General features: G+C 38.0%; 1 protein-coding gene across 2 annotated transcripts in view; it reads right to left on the reverse strand.

Moving 5' to 3' along the window:
- The window catches only part of HDX (highly divergent homeobox), a 206,956-nt gene that overhangs the window by 154,815 nt on the left and 38,225 nt on the right, over positions 1 to 13,916 (reverse strand). For both annotated transcript variants that reach the window (XM_026480141.4, XM_057312795.1), the window contains exon 3: positions 12,542 to 13,657. In XM_026480141.4, coding sequence (XP_026335926.1) covers positions 12,542 to 13,657 — 1,116 coding nt within the window. The remainder of the gene's footprint in view (positions 1 to 12,541; positions 13,658 to 13,916) is intronic.

Below are 13,916 nucleotides of genomic sequence, written 5' to 3' on the forward strand. Positions count from 1 at the left end.
TTTCCTTTTCAACAATTCCTTGGTGATTCGGGGTCTTTTCCGCTTCCACACAAATTTAAGGGGTGTTTGTTACATTTCTTTGAAAAATGTCATTGGAATTTTGTTATTTTGTGTTTTACTTATAAAAATTTTTTATTACATTATGTTAGTCACCATAGAGTACTTCCCTGGTTTTTTATATAAAGTTCGATGATTCATTAGTTGCGTATAACACCCAGTGCCCATGCAATACGTGCCCTCCTTACTACCCATCACCAGCCTATCCCATTCCCCCACCCCCATCCCCTCTGAAGCCCTCAGTTTGTTTCCCAGAGTCAATAGTCTCTCATACTTCATTCCCTCTTCTGATTACCCCCCTTCTTTATCGCTTTCTTCCCCTACAGATCTTCCTAGTTCTTATGTTCCATAGATGAGAGAAACCATATGATAATTGTCTTTCTCTGCTTGACTTATTTCACTTAGCATTATGTCCTCCAGTGCCATCCATATTGCAGCAAATGTTGAGAAATCGTTCTTTTGATAGCTGAGTAATATTCCATTGTATATATGGACCACAACTTCTTAATCCAGTCTGAATCCCACTTGGTCATGAAGGGCATCTCAGTTCCTTCCACAATTTAGCTATTGTGGACAAAGCTGCTACGAACATTGGGATGCATATGGCCCTTCTCTTCACTACGTCTGTATCTTTGGGGTAAATGCCCAGTAGTGCAATTGCTGGATCATAGTGTAGCTCAATTTTTAACTTTTTAAGGGACCTCCACACTGTTTTCCAGAGTGGTTATACCAACTTGCCTTCCCACCAACAAGGTAGGAGGGATCCCCTTTCTCCACATCCTCTCCAGCAATTGTTGTTTCTTGCCTTGTCTATATTTGCCATTCTAACTGGCGTAAGGTGGTATCTTAGTGTGGTTTTGACTTGAATTTCCCTGATGGCTAATGATTTTGAACATTTTTTCATGTGTCTGTTAACCATTTGTATGTCATCATTGGTAAAGTGTCTGTTCATATCTTCTGCCCATTTTATGATTTGTTTATCTGTTTCTCGCATATTGAGTTTGAGAAGTTCTTTGTAGATCTTGGATGCCAGTCTTTTATCTGAAGCTTTTTATCTTGATGAAGTCCCACAAGTTCGTGTTTTGTTTTGTTTCTCTTGTCTTTGGAGATATCTCATGAAAAAAATTGCTGTGGCTAATGTCAAATAGGTTGAGGCCTATGTTGTCCTCTAGGATTTTGATGGATTCCTGTCTCACATCGAGGTCTTTAATCCATTTGGAGTTTATCTTTGTGTATGGTGTGAGAGAGTGGTCAAATTTCATTCTTTTGCAACTAGCTGTCCAATTCTCCCAGCACCATTTATTGAAGAGACGGTTGTTTTTCCACTGGATGTTTTTTCCTGTTTTATCAAAGATTAGTTGCCCAAAGAGCCGAGGGTTCATTTCTGGGTTCTCTATTCTGTTCCTTGGTCTATGTGTCTGTTTTTGTGCCAGTACCATGCCATCTTTGTGATCACAGCTTTGTAGTACAGCTTGAAATCCGGCATTGCGATGCCCCCAGCTTTGTTTTCCTTTTCAACAATTCCTTGGCAATTCAGGGCCTTTTCTGGTAACAAACAAATTTAAGGACTATTTGTTACAGTTCTTTGAAAAATGTCATTGGTATTTTGATCGGGATGGCATTGAAAGTGTAGATTGCTCTGGGCAGCATAGACATTTTAGCTATGTTAATTCTTCCAATCCATGAGCATGGAATATTTTTCCATCTTTTTGTGTCTTCTTCAATGTCTTTCAAGAGTGATTTGTAGTTTCTAGGATAGAGATCCTTTACGTCTCTGGTTAATTCCGAGATAACGTATGATTTTGGTGCTATTGTAAATGGAATGGATTCCCTAATTTCTCTTTCTTCAGTCTCATTGTTCGTGTATAGAAATGCAACTGTTTTCTGAGCATTGATATTGTATCTCGCTACATTACTGAATTGCTCTATAACTTCTAGTAGTTTGGGGGTGGAATCTTTTGGGTTTTCCATGTAGAGTATCACGTCATCTGCAAAGAGAGACAGTTTGACTTGTTCTTTGCCGATTTCAATACCTTTTAACCCCCCCCTTTTTTTTTTTTTTTGGTCTGACTGCTTTTGCAAGGACTTCTAGTACTATGTTGAATAATAACGGCGAGAGTGGCATCCTTGTCGTGTTCCTGATCTTAAGGGAAAGGCTTCCACCTTTTCCCCATTGAGAAGGATATTGCTGTAGGCTTTTCATAGATGGATTTTATGAAATGAGGAATGTACCCTTTATCCCTACACTCTGAAGGGTTTTAATCAGGAAAGGATGCTGTATTTTGTCAAATGCTTTTTCTGCATCAATTGAGAGGATCATATGTTTCTTGTGTCTTGTCTTATTAATGTGATCTATCACACTGATCGATTTGTGAATGTTGAACCACCCTTGCATCCCAGGGATGAATCCCACTTGGTCATGATGGGTAATCCTTTTAATGTACTGTTAGATCCTATTAGCAAGGAAGTTGTTGAGAATTTTGGCTTCCATGTTCATCAGGGATATTGGTCTGTAATTCTCCTTTTTGATGGGGTCTTTGCCTGGTTTGGGGATCAAGGTAATAATGGCCTCATAGAATGAGTTTGGTAGTTTTCCTTCTGTTTCTCTTTTTTTCAACAGCTTCAGGAGAATAGGTATTATTTCTTCTTTGAATGTTTGGTAGAATTCCCCGGGGAATCCATCAGGCCCTGGACTCTTGTTTTGGGGGAGGTTTTTGATCACTGTTTCAATCTCGTCATAATTAATTGGTCTGTTTAAATCATCAATTTCTTCCTGTTTCTGTCTTGGTAGTGTATCGGTTTCCAGGAAGGCATACATTTCTTCCAGGTTGTTTAATTTATTGGCATAAAGCTGTTGATAAAAATTGCTAATGAGCCTTCCTATTTCATTAGTGTTGGTTGTGACCTCTCCCCTTTCATTCATAATTTTATTAATTTGGGTCATTTCTCTATTCTTTTGAATATGCCTGGCCAGTGGCTTATCGATCTTATTTATTCTTTCAGAGAACCAGCTTCTAGTTCTGTTGATCTGCTCTACTGTGCTTCTGGTTTCTAATTCATTGATCTCTGCTCTAATCTTGATCAACTGCTTTCTCGTGCATGGGTTGGGCCTGTTCTCTTGTTCCAGGTACATCTTCTTGAGGTGAGAATATAAAAACTGCATTTTAGATGTTTCTATTCTTTTGAGTGAGGCTTGCATGGCTATGTATTTTCCCCTTAGGACTGCCTTTGCAGTGTCCCATAGGTTTTGGACTGTTGTGTTTTCATTAACGTTGGTCTCCATAAATTGTTTAAATTGTTTTTTGATTTCCTGGTTTAACGAATCACTCTTGAGCAGGATGGTTCTTAGTTTCCAAGTGTTTGAGTTTCTTCCAAATTTTATTTTGTGATTGAGTTCTAGTTTCCAAGCATTGTGGTCTGAGAATATGCAAGGAATAATCTCAGTCTTTTGGTATTGGTTGAGACCTGTTTTGTGACCCAGTGTATGGTCTATTCTGGAGAAAGTTGTTGGGGACATAGATATTTATAATTGTCATATTCACTTGTTGGATACATCCTTTAAGTATAATATAGTGTCCTACTGTATCTCTAACTACAGTCTTTAGTTTAAAATCTAATTTTTCTGATATGAGAATTGCTACCCCAGCTTTCTTTTGAGGTCCGTTGGCATGAAAAGTGGTTTTCCTTCCCTTCATGTTCAGTCTGGATGTATCTTTAGATTCAAGATGAGTCTCTTGTAGACAGCAAATGGATGGGTCATGTCTTATTATCCAATCTTCAACCCTGTGGCATTTTATGGGAGCATTTAGGCCATTCACAGTGCGAGTGATTATTGAAAGATATGATTTTAATGATGTCATGTTGCCTGTGAAGTCTTTGTTTCTATAGATTGTAAATTTCTGTTTTGTATCACTCTTGGGCCTTTTTACTTTTGTAGAACCCCCTTAATACCTTCTGTAGGGCTGGTTTGGTGGTTATGAATTTGGTCAGTTTCTGCCAATCCTGGAAGGTCCTTATCTCTGCATCCATTCTGAATGACAGCCTTGCTGGATAAAGGATCCTTGGCTGCATGTTCTTCTTGGAAAGAGTTTTGAAAATACCCTGCCAACCCTTCCTATCTTGGCAGGTCTGTGTAGACAGGTCTGATGATATTCTGATATTTTTACCTCTGTACGTAAGGAATCTCTTTGCCCTGGCTGCTTTCAAGACTGTATCCTTGGATCTAATATTTGCAAATTGCACTATGACGTGACGTGGAGTAGGTTTGCTGTGATTGACTTTGGGAGGGGTCCTCTCTGCCTCTTGGACATGAATGCTTGTTTCCTCTGCCATACTAGGGAAGTTTTCAGTTACAATTTGTTCAAATATCTCTTCTAGACCTCTCTCTTTCTTCACCCCTTCAGGGATGCTGATGATTCTGACACTGGAACATTTCATTGAGTCAGTAATCTCCCGTAATCTACATTCTTGAGATTGGATTTTTTTTGAGCCAAGTTTCTGTTTTAACTTTCTCTTCTACCAACCCATCCTCCAATTCACTAATTTGTTCTTCTGCCTCATTTACCCTAGCCGTCAGAGCATCTAGTTTTGACTACATTTGATTCATAGCATTTTTCATTTCTGCCAGAATCGCTCTCATTTCCACGCTTAGAGATTCTATATTCTCGTTAATATTTTTGTTAATATTTTTTTCAAGTCTACACATCATTTTGACCATTGCTACTCTGAACTCCATTTCTGATAATTTGGTTATATCCATATCCATCAGTTCTGTGGCAGAGGCCACAGACTCATTATCTTTTCTTTGCTGGTGGGGACTTCTCCTCATCATTCTGATGAGGAGAGGTTGCAGGGTTGCCCAGAGCCCAAATTATTGACCAAGACCCAGGCAGTGTGCACTTTTTTTTATAGGGACCTTATGGATGTGGGCTTCTTGATTTTTCATCCTGCCTTCTGGGAGAGGGGCGTGCTGTGCTGATATTCAGCCAACCTTGTTTGGGTAGAGTCTCCCCGTCCCCTGCAAGGGGGGATGAGGATGGGCACAATGTGAGCCAGTATTTCCAGGCTTTTGTTCTCTGGCTTCTTTTCCTGGCAGATTTCTGTGACTTTTCTGAGAGTCAGAGCAGCAGTGGCCGTATCCTAGCCTCTGTCTCAGAACAGATAGATTACAGTCCACTCTCCACTGAGCTCTCTTGGCCACTTTAACTCTGTTTCTGTAGGTGCTGCCAAAACCCCTGCAGCATCCCATGTTGTGCGCCCCACAGCCAGTGTCCCAGCCCTCACTTCCAGGGCTGGCACATCTCTGTCCTTTGTGCTTCTAACACCGCCAGCCACCCCCGGTTCCCATGCGTGCTCCCGACCTCCCTGTTTGAGTATGGTTCACGGGCGGTCTGTAACTCTGGTTTGCAGTCTGGTCACACGCACGTTCCCAGGCTCACGGTCTCAGTCTGCTTTCTCTCGGTGGTTGGTCAGGGAATCTGGCTGCCTCCCCAGTTCAGGTGGCTACTGCTTCCTGGTGCCCGAGTGTGGCGGCTCCCTCCCCCTTCCATTTATCTTCTGATATCTGTGCACGGATTCACCGTACCCCTCTTCGTACCTCAATACTCAGCACTGGAGATGTTCATTTGTAGAGATCCAGATGTATCTTCCTGTGTTTGAGGCTGATTCCTTGGGTTTTAAGGATGGTCTGGTACATATCCAGCTCGACTCAGCAGACCAGCTATAAAAGGGGTCCCCTACTCCTCCGCCATCTTTTCTCCCCCCAAACTAGATATTAAACCATAAACTGTGACAAAAGAGAAGGGTAGCATCATAATAAAGAGGTCTATCCAAGAAGATCTAACAATTGTTAACACTGATGGACCCAAATTGGGAGCACCTACATATATAAATTAATTAATAACAAACATAAAGGAACTCATTGATAATAATACAATAATAGTAGGGTACTTTAACACCCCTCTTACATCAATGGACAGATCATCTAAAAAGAAAATTAACAAGGAAACAATGGCTTTGAATGACACACTGGACCTGATGGACTTAAGAGATATATTTGGAACATTCCATCCTAAAGCAGCAGAACACACAGTCTTTTCAAGTGCACATGTGACTTTCTCCAGAATAGATAACATACTGGGTGACAAATCAAGCTTCAAAAATAAAAAAAATTCAGATCATAGCATGCATATTTTCTGAACACAATGCCATGAAAGTTGAAGTTCACCACAAGAAAAAAATTGGAAAGACTGAAAATAATGGAGGATAAAGAACATCCTACTAAACAATGAATGGGTCAACCAGGGATTCAATCAAATATGGAAATAAATGAAAATGAAAACAGGAAGGTATAAAACCTTTGTGATGCAGCAAAAGCAGACATAAGAGGTAAGTATGTAGCAATACAGGCCTGCCTCGAGAAGCAAGAAAAAATTCAAATTAACAACCTAAACTTACACATAAAGGAGCTAGAAATAGAACAACAAATGAAGTCTAAAGCCAGTATAACAGGGGAATTAAAAAAGATTAAAGCAGAAGTAAACGGTATAGAAACAAACAAAAAGAGTAGAACAGATCAATGAAACCAGGAGCTGATTCTTTGAAACCCTTAGTAAAACTGATAAACCCTTACCAGACTTTAAAAAGAGAGAGAGAAAGAAAGATAAAGGGACCCAAATAAATAAAATCACTATGGAGAGAGGGAAAATAACAGCCAATAGCACAGAAATACAATTATAAAACTTACACACTATTAAAACTGAAACAGGAAAAAACAGAAAACTTGAACAGACAGATAACTAGCAAAGCAATTGAATCAGTAATCAAAAATCTCCCCAAAAGTACATGGCTGGATGGCTTCAGGGGTGAATTTTACCAAATATTTAAAAAAGAGTTAATACCTATTCTCAAACTCTTCCAAAAGGTAGAAATGGAAGGAAAACTTCCCAACTCATTCTACAAGGCCAGCATTACCCTGATTCCAAAATCAGAGACTCCACAAAAAAAGAGAACTATAGGCCAATATCACTGATGAACACAGATGCAAAAATTCTCAATAAATTACTAGCAAAATGAATCCAACAATACATTTAAAAAATCTTCAAGTGGGATTTATCCTGGTTTGCAAGGATGATTTGATATTCAGAAATCAATCAATGTGATACATTACATCAATAAAAGAGAGGATAAGAACCATATGATCCTCTCAATAGATGCAGAAAAAGCAGTTGACAGTGTACGGCATCCATTCCTGATTAAAACCCTCAACAAAGTATGGATAGAGGTAACATATCTCAACATCATAAAGGCCATATACAAAAAACACAAAGCTAATATCATCCACAATGGGGAAACATTGAGAGCTTTTTCTCTATAGTCAAGAACAAGACAGGTGTTGGCCACTCTCACCACTGTGATTTAACATAGCACTGGAAGTTCTAGTCTCGGTAATTAGACAACAAAAAGATATAAAAGGCATCAAAGCAGCAAGGATGAAGTCAAACTTTCACTATTTGCAGACAACATGACAGTCTTTGTAGAAAACCCAAAAGACTTCATCAAAAAAAAAATTGCTAGGACAGATAAACAAATTCACTAAAGTCATAGGATACAAAATCAACATAAGAGAAACCTGTTTCAGTTCTATATACCCATAATGAAGTAGCAGAAAGAGAAATCAAGGAATTGATCCCATTTACAATTATACCAAAAACCATAAGATACCTAGGGATAGACATAACCAAACAGGTAAAAGATCTGTACTCTGAAAAGTGTAAAACATTTATGAAAGAAGTTGAGGAAGACACAAAGAAATGGAAAAACATTCCATGCTCATGGATTGGACAATCAAATATTGTTAAAAATGTGGATACTACTTAATGCAATCCCTATCAAAATACCACCAGCATTTTTCACAGCACTGGAAATAACTATCCTAAAATTTGTATGGAACCACAAAAGACCATGAATAGCCAAAGCAATCTTGAAAAACAAAAAGAAAGGTGGAGACATCACAATTCCAGACTTCAAGTTATATTACAAAGCTGTAGTAATGAGGACAGCATGGTACTGGCACAAAAACACACATAGACCAATGGGACAGAATAGAAAACACAGAAATGAACTTACAACTATATTGTCAACTAATCTTCAACACAGAAGGAAAGGATATCCGATGGGAAAAAAATCTCCTCAACAAATAGTGGGAAAACTGGACGGAAACATGCAGAAGAATGAAACTGGACCACTTTCTTACACAATACACAAAAAATAAATTCAAAATGGATGAAAGACCTAAATGTGATAAAGGAAAGCACCAAAATCCTGTAGGAAAATGCAGACCATAACCTCTTCGACATTGGCCGTAGCAAATTCTTAGTAGAAAGGTCTCTGGAGGCAAGGGAAACAAAAGCAAAAATGAATTATTGGGACTTCACCATGATAAAAAGCTTCTTTTTTTTTAAAGATTTTATTTATTTATTTGACAGAGATAGAGACAGCCAGCGAGAGAGGGAACACAAGCAGGGGGAGTGGGAGAGGAAGAAGCAGGCTCACAGCGGAGGAGCCTGATATGGGGCTCGATCCTGTAACGCCAGGATCAGGCCCTGAGCCGAAGGCAGACGCTTAACCGCTGTGCCACCCAGGCGCCCCACCATGATAAAAAGCTTCTAAACAGCAAAGGAAACAATCAGCAAAACTAAAATGCAATCTACGGAATGAGAGAATATATTTGCAAATGATATACCTGATAAAGGGTTAGTATGCATGATATATAAAGAGCTTATAAAACTCAACACCCAAAGAACAAATAATCCAGTTTACAAATTGGTAGAAGACATGAATTGACATTTTTCCAAAGAAGACATACAGGTGGCTAACAGACACATGAAAAGATGTTCAATATCACTCATCATCAGAGAAATAGAAATGAAAACTACAGTGAGATATCACCTCACAGCTGTCAGAAACATTAAAATTAACAACACAGGAAACAACAGGTACGGTGAGGATGCAGAGAAATGGGAACACTCTCACACTCTTGGTGGGCATGCAACCCAGTGCAGCCGGTCTGGAAGAGTATGGAGGTTCTTCAGAATGTTAAAAGTAGAATTACCCTATGATCTAGCAATTGCACTATTGGTATTTACCCAAAAGACGCAAAAATACTTATTTGAAGGGATATATGCACCCTGATGTTTATAGCAACATTACCAATAATAACCAAATTATGGAAAGGGACCAAATGTCTATTGATGAAAGCATAAAGAAGTGGTATATATACACAATGGAATATTACTCAGCCATAAAATGAATGAAAACTTGCCATTTGCAATGACATGCTTGGAGCCAGAGAGTATTACTCTAAGAGAAATAAGTCAGTCAGAAAAAGACAAATACTATATTATTTCACACATATGTGGAATTTAAGAAACAAAGCAAATGAACCCGGGGGAAAAAGAGAGAGGCAAACCATAAAACAGACTCTTAATTATAGAGAACAAACTGAGGGTTGCTGGAGGGCAGGTGGGTGGGGCAATGGGTTAAATGGGAAATGGGTATTAAGGAGGACACTTGTGATGAGCACTAGGTGTTTTATGTAAATGACAAATCACTAAATTCTACACCTAAAACTATTATTACACTGTATATTAACTGGAATTTAAAGGAAACTTGAAAGTACAAAAAAACATGTATACTAAATGAAATAAATTGGCCTGTAAAGAAAAAAAAAGTAGAACTGAACTACAGTATCCTGATATAGCCACGCCCTGACAGCTTCCTTACTACCCCTTCAACACTTAATATGGTATTCCCAAGAAGTTCCAAAACAGAGCTTCCTTTCAGTTTCCTCTAGGATTCCTTCAATTTGTACTCACTCACCCAGATTGCTTGAAACTAGACTATTTTCCAGGAATAGGATCTCAGCTTGAAGATAACCTGGTGTAACAGGAAGAAGAGGCAGATATCTCTGTTATATAGTCCTAAAGTCAAAAGCTAATGAGAATTGCTTGTAGTTTTACAGCTAGAAAGTTGTCAATACGGCCATAGGTTCTATTTTTCTAAGTCCTCACCTAACAATAATATAGCTTGGTAATAGAACTTCATCAAAATCTTATAGAATAACTACCATGGACTGACGGTTTGTACCTCAGCTGAATTCATATGATGAAACCCAGTCCCCAGTGTGATGGTGTTTTGAGGTTGGGCTTTTGAGAGGTGATTAGGTCATGAGAATGGAGCCCTCATGAATGGGATTAGTTTCCTTATAATAGCGAACCTAGAGAACTCCCTTGCCCTTTCTGCCATATGAGGACACAGTGACAGGACAGTCATTTATGAAATAGGAAGCATCCATTTACCAGATACCGAATCTGTCAGTACCTTGATCTTGGGCTTCCCGGTCTCCAGAACTGTGAGAAATAAATGTTTGTTGTTTAATCCACCCAGTCTTTAGTATGTTATAGCAGCCTGAATGGACTAAGACATTTTCATGTACTATACCTCCTCAGGCTGCTTTGATTTCTCCAAATCTCAACTAATTAAAAGAAAGGTGGGGCAAAGTGATGCCCCAGGGGTTCTCTGCAAACACCCTTTACCATACTGTCTAAGGTCAATTTGGAGAAGGTCCCATATAATATAAATAAGAGTAAGTACATCGATTATGGTAAAAGTGTAAAGTGGCAGAATGTAAATTTGAATCCAGATCTATTAGGCTCTAAGTCAATGCTCTTCATTGTTATGTCAGACTGTCTTTCTTTAAAGAGATTACTATTAAAAAATTTGGTAAGTTTTATTCAAGAGTTTCTTTTATATAAAACAAATTTAATTCCTTTAAAAGTTCTGTCAGGAAAAAATAGACTATACAAAAGCATAGGTTAAGTTATTTTTAAGGGAGTGTTTGGATTATGAAAAAATAAAAATTAAACTGCACTTTGAGGCTTCCAAATAATTCTAACACAGTTGAAATCATTAGGTTGTATGATAAAGCAGAAAAAAATGCACATGATGTATTTCTTAGTTGGAATACTGGTTCTGACATGTACTTACTGGCTGTGTGATCCTGGACAAGTTATTGAAATATATATAAAATATCTATATGTCCAGAGTGGCCTATATGTCCAGAAGATTGAATGAGATCAGGTGTATAAAGTGACTAATGATGCTTGTTATGTGGAAGTCCCTCAACAGATGGTAAATTTTATTGTCATTAATATTATTAAGAAGAGCACTAAAGGGGTGAAGAAGTACAAAAGAGAAGGTGAATTAAAGCTGGTCTGATGGAAGATCTTAATGGTATGATTCAATGTTACTTTAAGCATGCCTTAGGAAAGAACAAACACAGAAAAAAATGAGCAGATTCCAAATAATAAATGAATACTAATGATGATGGTAGAGTCCTCTTATATTAGGGTTAGGCGCCAGAGAGATTCTTCCTATACTCTGTTACTGCTTTTCATTTTGAAGCAGGGAGCTATAAGGTGGAAGGAGTTAAGAGAAACTGGTTCCTTATATTGGTTGAGAATAGCCTGGAAGGACCTTAAGTCCAGATTAAACTTAAATACTGTGGTTGAAAAATTCAAAGGGTCTAGCCAGTAGCAAGGAAAAACAGCAAATTTCCATGCCCTGCTATTCAAATTTTCAAAAACATATTTTTTTTCAGGAGATGTTCTGAGGTGGGCTTCCACCTCACTGTTGAGATTATTTGAAGCACATCTAAACAATTGAATATGCGAAATAGTGAAGAAATAATACTCGTATTTGCATAGGACTAAAGTTGCTTTAAATTTTACTCTGAATGTCTCTTCTCTACAAACACTTTTAAAACTTGATCAACGTTCCACTTGATGTTTTATTTTTTTTATTGTTATGTTAGTCACCATACAGTACATCATTAGGTTTTGGTGTAGTGTTCCATGATTCATTGTTTGCGTGTAACACCCAGTGCTCTGTGCAATACATCTACTTGATGTTTTAATAAAGCATTTACTTTTGGGAAAAGCAGTTGGCTGAGTTACTGCATACTTTGACTTAGCCATCGTCTCTTGGGGAAATGATTGACTTGCCTTGCCATGTATCCAGAGAAAGCACCACTCATCTAGTGACAGCTTCCCAAACTTCAAGTAAAAACCATTACAGGAATAATCTATGTTAAAGGGGATGAGCCGAGTCCATTTAGTCCTATTTTAGTGATGGGAAATGCCGTGCTTCCCATAAGACTACTATTTCCTGAACAAAATAATTTTAAATATCAGAAGAAAGCTTCCATGATTATATTCCATTGGGAAAAACTCACATTTTAAACATGAGAAAGAAAGCACAAAATTCTTCAAAGACCCCAAACCACCACGTTGAAGCTAAAACTCTCAAATTACTTCAAAATAGGAGTTAAGTGAGCCAGGTCTCATGTTTAACTGGATATCAAACACAGCTTTTTATACCAAACAAAACTTTTTAAAAACTTTTATAAAATAAATGCATACATTACCTGGTAATTGTTTTGGTTTTGTGATAACCTCAATTGGTTTGATGATGCAAAATGTGAAGAAAAATTACTCCGTGATGGATTTGTATTACTGTACATTGTAGTAGCTACTGTATGTAATGAGGTCCGTGGTGTCAAATGGTAGTCTCTGTTTTGATACAGTACATTGTCTGACAAATCTCTAATATTCACCATTTGTGAATTTGGCATATTTCTTCCTGGTCCAGGCAATGCTGTACTTTGGTTCTGTGTTCCAAGGGATCTGCCACTTTCATAAAATCTTGAGTAGCTTGGTATTTGTGCTCCCATCAATGCCAACTCTTCCTCTTTGGCATACTCATCATCAGCATCTCCGGTCTCCATTGCAATGGACAAACAAGTCCCTTCTGCTGAACTAGGCTTTTGTGGGGCATTTCCCCCCAGAATTCTCTGGGGGTAATCACTAACAGCCAATGAAAATACCTCACGGATTTCCAAGTTTTGTGTTCTACAGTAAGGGTCTCTAATAGGTGGCTTTTGCCCACATAAGTTATGTGATGCTACACCTGTGTGTTCAGGCTTATATGACCTTTGAATTCCAACTGGTTCAATTTTGCAAGGTCGGTGGCACACAGATGGCTTTTGAGGTACCATCATCTCAGAAGCTTGCACTGAAGAGCTTCCATAGTTTTTCTTTGTGTGACTGTATACTGAATTTCCAGCATTTAGCACACTTGTCTGTCTTGACAAGATAATTGTTTTTTCACCTAAGAGCAGAGAGGCATTTTTACAGTGTGCTACTTGTCTTTGAACAGGAATGTGCAACTGAAACTCAGTATCATTTTTACTGGCCGTTTTCTGAATCGGAATTTTATGTGCTTCTGTAAGTTGTGTATCTGAATGTTTGGTTGTCCCTTGCCTACTTGATGAACTTGGTGGACTGTATGTACCAGTTACAATGACATCATTATTGGCAGATGTCCAAGAAGACTGTTGGCTTGAGGGTCGAGTGATGTTAACTACATTTCTGACTGTAATGTCTGGAGATGTCAAAGAGGTACCAGGAAGAGTTCCTGCTGTTGCTGCTCCTGATTCAGAATTCTTACTACTCATTTTTCTTCTCTTATTGCCAACCCACGTCTGTAATGATAAAAAATGACAATATGGAAATCTTCTTAACAAAAAAAATAGGAAAAACAATTTCAATGTGATAAATTGTATTCTCGTTTGTCATAGAAGTAAGGCCTACACAAATTTAAAACACTACATCAAAAACTAATGATGTACTATATGTTGGCTAATCGAATTTTAAAATATAAAAATAAAAATAAATACATAAAATAAATAATAAATTAAATAAAACAAAAAAGATACAATAAAAGAAAAAGTAACTAAACTA

The sequence above is a fragment of the Ursus arctos genome, chromosome X, assembly GCF_023065955.2.
Source record: "Ursus arctos isolate Adak ecotype North America chromosome X, UrsArc2.0, whole genome shotgun sequence".
NCBI classification, from domain to species: Eukaryota; Metazoa; Chordata; class Mammalia; order Carnivora; family Ursidae; genus Ursus; species Ursus arctos.